This window comes from Strix uralensis, chromosome 1 (genome assembly GCF_047716275.1).
Source record: "Strix uralensis isolate ZFMK-TIS-50842 chromosome 1, bStrUra1, whole genome shotgun sequence".
Lineage (NCBI taxonomy): Eukaryota > Metazoa > Chordata > Aves > Strigiformes > Strigidae > Strix > Strix uralensis.
In genome coordinates, this window is record NC_133972.1 from 21370520 (window position 1) to 21380637 (window position 10118).

At 49.3% G+C, this 10118-nt stretch overlaps 1 protein-coding gene across 2 annotated transcripts; it reads right to left on the reverse strand.

Moving 5' to 3' along the window:
• Window positions 1–5885: 5885 nt before the first annotated feature.
• On the reverse strand, window positions 5886–10118 carry LOC141953145 (C-C chemokine receptor type 8-like). 2 transcript variants are annotated; one of them, XM_074891488.1, is made up of 3 exons: window positions 9481–10118; window positions 9327–9395; window positions 5886–8058 (listed from the first exon to the last, which is right to left on the reverse strand). In XM_074891488.1, the coding sequence occupies exons 2-3, from the start codon at window positions 9378–9380 to the stop codon at window positions 6979–6981; spliced, it is 1134 nt and encodes a 377-aa protein (XP_074747589.1). In that variant the 5' UTR covers window positions 9381–9395; window positions 9481–10118; the 3' UTR covers window positions 5886–6978. The 2 variants fall into 2 exon arrangements, with proteins under 2 accessions (XP_074747589.1, XP_074747598.1); XM_074891497.1 differs by having other exon boundaries at window positions 9327–10118.

Here is a 10118-nt window from a genome sequence, read left to right on the forward strand (position 1 = left end):
GGACAATCAATACTTTTGCAGCATCCTGGTAGTCTGTGTTTGACCGTGGTTGTGTCCTTCCTTTCTGTCCATCGGTGTGCTCATCCTTACATGCTGCACACACATTCATGCCTTGAGGTCAGGTTTTCTTCTGGAGCTCTGTTCAGAACAAGCCTTTTATTTCTATAACTCACTCACCAGTGAGAGCCAATGGTTGCTGTGCTCAGGGCAGGATGGGGAGTGTGGGGCTCGTTCTGTCCTTGAAAGACTTATGAAGGAAGAGGGGTAGGCAGGGAAGAAAATGGCACCTGCCAGTTTCAGACAGACACCTAGACACCTTCCTCCTCCTCCTCTCTGTCTGACACTGCTCTTTGAAAGGGGGCAGGACACTGTCCGTTTTCCCACCAGGGCTGGTGGCCAATTTGCATGGTTCCTGGGCTCCCCTCAGACAGGGCTTCCCGCTGCCGTGCAGGGCACAGCCAGTGTGTCCTGACAGGGGTGTTTGGCCTGTCTCCCCCCTGCACACGAGGTGCCAGCAGCCTGTGCCACTGCTGTCACTGATGCCCGTTGACGTCTCGTCTCCTCTGGCCAGCGCTTCCCCCGTAGAAAGAGCCTGGGGTGGAGTTCAGTGAGCTGCAAGCAGAGGTGCCCTTTGGCATCTCTGTCTGGTGGCAAAGCCTGACCCCAGGAAGGCTTGTGAACGACTTGTGCTGTGGGTCCAGGGAACAGAGGTGGCTCCAAGGGTGCTTTGTGCTGCTGTGTCTGTGACAGCCAGTGCAGGCACCAGAGGATGTCCTGCCACAAGCTCTGTGCAAATGCTGCAAGCAGTCTGCTCCTCCCTCACTCAGGCTCACTGGAACACCTCTCATGAGCACGATATGTGTGGTTTGAGTGTCCCAAGTGTCACCCTCAGACCCAGCTACCATGCGGGTGGCTTGTGAGCCTCTCTCCCTGCTGCAGTCTTGATGCTGCTGGGGCTGCTTGTTCCTTGTGCTTGGGCAGCCTGTCACCTCTACTTAGGAGATGAGAGGTACAGAACTGCCTAAGGGGCCAAATTCCTGTGTACAATTGCTGTACTGGATACATGCCTGTTAGTGTGTGTGGCATATTTGCTGGATGCTGATCCACTGGTTGTCTGCTGCTGTTAACTTTAAAATGGATAATGGAGATATTGCTTCAGCACGGCTTTAGTCATGAAGTCAAGAGAACCTACTGATGTGTACGTTTCTAAACGAATTGTGTTTGAGTTCACATTAGTTAGTGCGCCTGTCACTGGCCCAAGAATACAGCGCACTGCATCCATCCCCTGCTGCTGTGAAAGACACACATTTCCTAAAGATCGCAGATAAAATCTCCTCTCATCCTCTGTGGTATGTTAGAATTCATCAAGGATTTGCATCCAGTCTGGCAGTATCCATCCCAGAGACAGGAGTCACACGTGCCCATTCAACACGCAGAATGCTCCAGCATCATGTGGCCTTCCTGAAGGTCTGAAGCCTGCCCAGACAGCCATGGACCCATCTACTGGTCCACCAGGTCCTGCACAACCCTTCCCCTGAACTGGGTGCTAGGTCAAGAGATAGTACTAAAATGGGTATTTCCATTTGGATCATGATTCATCTCTTTTTTTCTGAAACAGCCTCCACAATCATCTGCCAGTAAGTTCAGCATCAGAGTTCAGGTTCAGGAATGAGTAAGGCTGGGGCTGTTCCTCCATGTCAGAGAAGACCATGGTGTCTTTGAAACAGAAGAGGAGTGTATGCATGTGCTCCTGAGTTGTTAGGAAATGGAGGCATGAGCAGAAACCATCTGATCCATTCTGTTTCTTGGTGTGCCCACTCCCTTTGGCAGAGCTGAAGCTCGGCCTTGCTTTACTCCTGCAGATCATTTCACATGTGCAGCACACCCCTGGGCACTGTGTTCACATTTTCTAGAAAGATCACATTTATCTCCAAGTATGGGTCAGCAAGCAGTTAGGGCTTTGAGCAATGATTGCCCTGCTGCACTTCATTGGCTAACAGCCTGGTTTGGTTTTTTTTCTGTAGAAAAAGGAGAAAAAAAATGGACTGCTGAAGGCACGATAGCCTTGTTCTCAAACCCCTCCTGAACCTGTGCTTCAGGAGCCTCTAGAACAGTCAGGGTTATCCAGGCAGTTAATGGTAGACAGATGTCACGTGAAGACCTCAGCTGATTGTGGTGCTTGAGTGCCCTTTTCTTTCAAAACTTGTGTGCTTTACCTTCTCTAAACCCAGGCACGCGGAGGATTATGGAGACTGAACATCCTCAGAGAGTGCCTGGTGAAGAAAGGAGTAAATGTCTTGGTGATGCAGCCGTGCATGCATGTGTCACACATTCATTAATGTTAGTGGGAAGTCTGCCTGGATACCAGACTACAGTGAGGAAAACCCGTATTTACTGGGGTAACAGAGCAGACATTGCTGTTTGCTTGGTAGTACTCTTCTCTTGCATATATGTCATCCTACAACTGACCCAGCTGCTGACGCCAGGGTTACACTGGCTGCACTGACTGCTGGAAAGCATGCCAGACCTGCGTGGGCAGTCCCGACCGGCCGTGAGATGAGAGCAGCGTTGGGTTGGGACAAGGGCCCAACAGATGCACTCGTCAGCAAAGCCTGTGCGAACCCAAATCACGCTACTGCTATTCTGAGATGGGGATTTCTGTGACCAGGTTCTGTACATTTTGGTATTTCAGCCCAGTCAGCAGAAATACAGATTTATGCAGAAGTGCATGGATATGCAGAAGCATGCCGCTCAGAAACCGTGCACCAAAACTGGAGTAGTACAGCAGAAGCTTTGCTTTGCCCAGCATTACTTGTTGCCTTTGAGGTACAAATACTAACCAAAAATGCATGCCAGCCCACATGTTACAGTTAAAATTGACATATTCAGACTAAGGATATAATTAACTTCCAATTTCCCAAATTTTTTCTACATCCAGACAGAATACCTGAAGTCGTGTTTATTTTTTTTCTGTCGTGATCCTTTCTGGATCCTATCCTCGCATCATTAGTAATTTCCATGGTGCTTCATAACTGGTATACTAAATCATTTTTTTCAAGAGGCTGAAAATAAACCAGGATTATCCTGGACACAATACAATTACCGGGAGTTTTGTGCATGCTAATGCAGGCCCATCCCTGCTCAGGAACATCTTTCTCTCAAGAGAGGTGCAGGACACAAACAGCCTTCATTAACCTGTCTGTCCTGACAGCTGTGCAGCCTCCGGATGTGGGTCTCACCTCCTCCCTTTGCACAGGAAAGCAGCAGTAGCAGCTCAAAGCAGTTAGTCTGCGAGGAGAAGTTGAGGTCAGGTCCAGCTCGGGGCTCCTGGTGCTGCTGCTGCTGCGATGGAGGAAGGCAGCTGCCTCTGGCAGGAAATGCTTTGAGCTGCAGAAAGCATCTCCCATCTCCTCGCTGGAAGGGTTTGCAAGAGGTGCTGAGACAGCAACAGGGGGAAGATGGTCTTTAGACTCCAGCGAGAACTAGAGAAGTGAAAGACTGCAAAGAAGGCTCTGCACATTTATGCTACCCTCATGCCACAGGGTTACAGCCCTTGTGGGGGGGAAGACCTGGGTCACAGCCTCACTCCAACAGCCACACAACATCAATCAATGAAGCCTCTGAGAAGAGGGAGATATCCTCTAGAAGAGATAGATGCTCAGCAGCACCAGGAAAGGCTTGGGCAAATGGGCTCCAGCACCTGTCCCAAAGCGCTTACATGAGGGCTGCAGGACAGGGCCGCAGGGCTGCAGAAATTGTTCCCACGTCTTGTGCTTCAGCTGGGTGAGGTCTGACCTAGAGGGCTCACGCAGTGAATCTGCAGGGGAGATAGCTGGTGCTGTCCGCCTGCCTACCACCCTTTGGCTTTGTCCTGCATGTTTGTGAATCCCCTTCCAGAGCACCTGAGGGTTTGCACATACAAGCAAAGCCTGGTTGCCTGAGGGTGGTAAGGCAGGAGCTGTACTGCTGCGCCTGGCTGCGATCCTGCTGCCGGGACCTAGGCAGCAGCTGAACCTTTTCCTCTGGTCACAGTCTTTGCTTTACAATTTGGAGAATGTGTGTCATGCCCCTCATGAGGCAGCATGTATTTCTTACACACTTTCTGTTACTGGCCCATTCTTGCAAAAGATTGTACCTTGCAGAATGGAAATACGAGTGCACATTAAAATAGTAAATCCTATCTGAAGAAGATCAGTGGTTTAAAAAAATTGTGTTTTGTATTTTGTTCTGCTCTGCTCTAGGAAGTAAGCCCAAGGGTACTCAGTATGTGTGGAAACACTACAAGGGCAGACTTTTATGGGAAATTAAATTTCTAGAATAAAAGGTAATCTACTCTCCACTTCTTTTTCCCAGGGGACGAGAAAGAGGGAAGGAGAGAGATGAGGGAGAAAAAAGGCAGCTGGAGGGACTGTAAGGTTTGTAGAACGGCCCAAGACAGAAGAAAATGCACAAGCTGAAAGAATTAATGATGAAGCAGTTCCTCAGGTGCAAGGATTGTGCAATTACACTGCATGCGGTATCTTTATTATAAAACTTCAAATATGGTGATATCTTGTAGGGAGAACTAGATCAAGACTAAAAGCTTCAGAACACCATTGCATTTATCTATCAATACATATTGATAGACAGTACACATAAAAAAGATACATATATATATGCATGTATATGTGTGTATATATTTGTGTATAGACACATGCGCATGTGTATATATGTATGTATATATATGTACATCTCTATGTCTATGCATGGGTAACAATTCACATATAAATCAGTCGTTCACAGTTACCAAGTTGGAACAGTAACTGGGAGGTCAACCCCAGTCATATGCTCAAGAGCAGTGACCGTACTGGCACATCAGTTGCTTAAAGTGTTCAAAAAGTTCCCCCATGGGGGACTGTGAGTGTCATCTGGGTTTTAGGCATCTCTGGAGCCTCCGGCCACTCAAACCATCCAGTGCCATCCACTTTAGATACCACCTGAGTTACAGGATGCTTGGTGTGTTCCCCCTGTTTGTGTCCCTCTCCATCCTGTTTCAGGCACCTGCAGAACAACCAGCCCCTTGGCCAGGGTCAGGGCTCTGCTGAGAGCACCCACTGTCCTGGCCTGTGACTTACCAGCCAGCGGGTCCACAGGAAGCTTTGATGTATGACTCTTACTGCTCTCTCAGTTCACACTCAGTACTCTTTTCCACTCTTCAGCCTTTTTTTGCTGGTAACTATTTCTCCACTCATCCCTAGGGCACTCATTCATTCCCATAAGGGTTTTTTCTTGACACCCACAGTGGCTTTTCTAGACTACAACTTCCAAAACCTTCCAGCCCAGGAGCTGCAGGCCCTGGTAGCAGATGGGGAGTCAGGATCTTACCTAGATATTCCTCCATGTTGATTTCAACAAACACATGCATATCATTTATTTCTTTGTTGCTTATCTAATTATTTGCTCACTAAGCTCTTTCTGGGCTGGAAGCCTCGTTCAAATCTGTCAACTGGGAGCCAGGCTCTGGCATGACGCCTTAAACCTGGGCACCGTTTTCCTCCAAAGAGCCGGTTCCCACTCCTGCTGTGAGCCTCTTCCCTGCCTATGAAGCCAATCCACTCTGCTTGAGATGAGAGATGGAGCAGCCAAGTGGCTCAAGTTCAGAAACATAAACAGTTCCTTTCAGTACTGAATCTGAGGTGGTGGAAGAAAGGTTTATAAGGCACCTCTCCATGGTGCTCGGTGTTGTGGTTTAGGCCCAGAGGACAACTGAGCATCACACAGCCGTTCAATCACTCCTCCCCCCCCAGCGCTGGGAAGGAGAAAAATGAATCAAAAGGCTCAAGAATGGAGATAAGGACAGAGAGGGGTCGCTACCCATTAACAGTCACAGGCAAAATACAGGCTCATTAGGGGAAGAAAACAAGAACATCACTTTAATTCAAACACTAAGAAAACCAACTCTTAACAGACAGAATGGGACAGTGAGAAGTGTTACCATCTTAAAACACCTCCCCCCACTTCTCCCTTCTTCCCAGGCTCAGTTTTGTTCCCAATTTCTCTACCTCCTCCCACAGCAGCGCAGGGGCAGGGAATCGGGTGTGCAGTCAGTCCGCTGCTTCTTCCTTCAAGGTAGGGGGGAAGCACTTTTCTGCATTCTTCCCCCTGCTCCACGTGGCGTCCCTCTGATGGGAGACAGTCCTCCACAAACTCTGTCTGCCTTGAGTCCTCCCCACGGGATGCATTCTTCTTGAGGTGCTCTGGCGTGGGTCACCTCCACATGTTGCAGTCCTCCCAGCGCCAAACTACAACAGCGGGGGCTGCTTCTTCCCACAGAGTCCTGGGATTCCTCCACAGGCTGCAGGTGAATCTCTGCTCCGCTGGTGGCCTCCATGGGTGGCAGGGGGGCAGCCCTGACATCTCACCACGGGATACAGGGGGGGCTCTACTCTGGCACACCTGCTCCCCTTCCTCCTCCTTCCTTCCACTGACCTTGGTGTTCACATAGGTGTCCTCTTCAGAACTCATCCTCAAACTCCCTCCCCTCTCAGGTTTCTCTTCTTAAATATGTTATTGCAAGGGTGTGGCCACCGTTACTAATTGGCTTGGCCTTGGCCAGAGGCAGGTCCAACTTGGTGCTGGGGGAGCTTCTAGAAGCTCTTCACAGGGGGCCACTGCTCTAGTCCCTTCCCCTGCTACCAAAAACCCCACCACACAAACCCAGCACACTCGGGCAGTGTGAGAGTCTGCTGGTAATTTTGACTTCCCTTTCACAAAGCAGGCAGGGCAGGACATGCCAAGGGAAAGGGAGGAAGATGCTAAAAAAGGAACTAAAAAATAAGAGCCTGAAAGGCAGCCATGATGAAAGCAAGCTCAAGCAGCTGCTTCCACTTTTCCTGCCCTAAAAGGTTGCCCAAACAGTGCATCCCTGTGGATGCCCTGCTGCGAGGATTTCTCAACTTCAGGTCACCTGTTCAGGATGAAAGTTTTTGACTTGTAGCTCTACAAGACAGTGCCAACAAAAGATGACTGTGAGGATGTCACGTGCAGAGAGGAGTGCTTGTCCAGGCTGCGCCCATCGAAAGCACTGTAGTCTTTGCAGATCAACGGAAAATGTGCGTATTTTCTGAAAGCGTCACGGAGATGCTTCTTGAACTTCTCACCCACGAAGGCGTAGATGACTGGGTTGAGGCAGCAGTGGACGAAGGAGAGTGCCTCAGCCAGCTCCATGGCTAGGTCTAGCCTTTGGCTTGTCTGGCAGTCGTCAATGATGTACATGTTCCTCAGAGAGTCCAGAAAAAGCACAATGTTGACAGGGGTCCAGAAGAGGAAGAACACAATGACGACAATAAAAACCAGTTTAATTGCTTTGTACTTATTCTGAGTATGGCACTTCTGCAGGTTTTTTAAGATGTTGTGGTAACAGAAAATGAGGACACCAACAGGGACCAGCCACCCCAGGACATTGACTTCAAAATTACTGAAAGTCTTCCAGCCATTGTTGCTGTCAGGATAGTGAGGGATGCACTTAGTCTGGTTATCGTAATTCATTTCCTGGAAAAAAATTAAGTCTGGTGCTGATGCTAAAATGGCGACTGCCCAAAGAACCAGGCTGATGATAACCCCATGGGCAGTTGTCCGGACCCGTAGAGCGCAGACAGAATGGACAATGGCCAAGTACCTGTCGACGCTCATGATGGTTATGAAGAAGGTGCTGCTGTAGAAACCAATGAAGTAAGCTGAGCTGATGATTTTACACATCACATTTCCAAAAGTCCACTGGTTCATGATGGAGTACTGAACCAAGAAGGGGAGGGAGAAAACAAAGAGAAGGTCAGAGATGGCGAGGTTCAGCAGATACACGTCAGTCATGGCCCTGGCTTTCTTGAAGACTGTTAAGACCCAAACAACCAAAGCATTTCCCACAAGGCCAGTCATGAACAGTAGGGAGTACAGCACTGGAAAAAACGTAGATGCAAATGCTGGAATATTTTCAAGATCACAGCTCATGTCCAGTTCTGGGTAGAAGAAGGCGTATTCGTAGGCTGCAGAGGAGTTAGATGTTGGTGATGTGTAACCCACCTGTTCAAGGACAATGAAGTTCATGAGGCCCAAATCCCAGATTACCCTCTTAGTAAATATACTATAGGCACAAGTCAGCTCACACCAAGCCGCATGAGGACAAAACAGCTGTGCCTCAGCTGTGTTGGAGGATGCAAATGAGGAATGAACATGAGTGACTAGTCCTCCCCTGCAAGATCTGGGATGAGGTTCTTGCACCAGAGGGGCAGAGGAGATCAACGGAAGTGCAGCTGTGGTGGTAAACCAGAGGTTACCAGTATGCCCTTGCTGGCTCCATGTGGGGTGCCCTACCCTGTGCCTATAGTCCAGGTGGGGCACCAGTGCCAGCAACAGGGAGCATCCCCAAACCAGCAACCAAATGGACATGGCCAGGGGGCTGAGAGCCCCTGACATCGGTTTCGGGGTCCTATTCCACATTTCCTTCAGAAAGGAGAAAGGGAGCAGTGCTCACAGAGGAACTGACATTTAAATGCTCATGTCCTAAAAGCTGCATTTCCAGCTGAGTGCCAGCAATAACCCTTCATGGGACAAGTTACTTTTGCAGAGGATTCCTGCACAGTTCAAGCAGGTTTTCAGTTGTAAAGGCACCAGCACGTACAGGTCACCACTGGGTGCTGCACATTGCACACTCTCTCCACCCCAGGTGAGATCAGCGGTGGCAGTTCTGGCCCAAGAGGCAACTTCCCAAAGAGCTGATGGGGCTTTCTGCCCTTTCCTCCCTCCCCCCCCAGCAGCAGCTTTGCCCTCAGCCTGTGCCAGCACAAACTGCTGCCAGCAGCAGCTCACGTCCACCAAGACTTTACTCTGCTAACAGGGATGGCTGGTTTTCTTTTCAACACCAGCAGCTCTGCTTTCCTGGCACCTGTCAGAATGCACCAGCGGCAGCAATGTGCCCCTTCCCTTCTCTCTGGCCCCTCACAGTGCCCCCCCCCCGCCCCGAAGCAACCACCACATCCCTGGGCAGCACCTGTGACAGCAAACAGCTAAAGAAGATGGGTGACAGCACATCTCCTGGTCAGGATGTCCTCCATAGGACACTCCTAGCACTACCCCTGCCCTTGAGGACAGTCTTCTTCCACAAGCAGAGTCTCATCAGCCAAAGATATTTTCACTCAGTGATTTTTCTCAGACAACAACAATCAGACTGATTTCTTCTAAACTCCTGTGGTCCCTACCAGTACTATGTGTCCCTGTAGGCAAAACTGGACCCCTCAGATATGCTATTGGCCTCGGCTTGCAGGGCAGCAGCCCAGTGGGGAGTTACTCACCGACACATCCTCGGAGCCACCTCTGCCTGGCAGGTATGTCAAGTCCCCCTCCATAATCCAACACTGTGACTAAAAGAATGCGAAAAAAAATGAGTTTATATCATGGGTTTTTAAGAAGCAGGCATACCTTCACATATATGCCAGCAGTATTTACCTTAGCTTATGTTGCAATGCCAAGACACAGGCAAGGTCCTCACGGTAGCAGTGCACAGTCATAAAATGCCTTTTCCTCTGTGTGAGGTGTTATATTCAAGATGTATAAAACCCCAAGCCAAAGAGTTCAGCCTGTCCCTTGACACTTCTTAGAGAAACGGAAATGTGTCAGGTTTATCTTCTGAATAATCAGTATGTTTTTTCACTTTGAGCATTTATACGAACGTCAATGGAAGAGATTTGCAATTTCCCCCACACCTCTGTGAAATGCCTCCGTCCCTCACCTGGGTGCCTCCGTGCCACCTGCCACCCCCGCTCTGCAGTCCCCATGGCTGGGAGAGAGGAAACAGCACTGACTGTCCTCTGCTCCAAGGATTTTTGGTGAAGATGTCTGTGGGGGATGGCAAAATGCTGCCAATAGTCAGCGATAGCAAAGGACACCAGGTTTGCGTTAACATTTTTCATTGGAAGGTGTCTTCCCCACACACAGACAAAAATACTCAAGGGAACTGATTATAGAATGATAGAATCATTTAGATTGGAAAAGACTGTTAAGATCATTGAGTCCAACTGTATACCTAACATTGCCAAGTCCATACCACCCTCCCTTCCCAAAACATGCACCCTGCAGGACGCAGA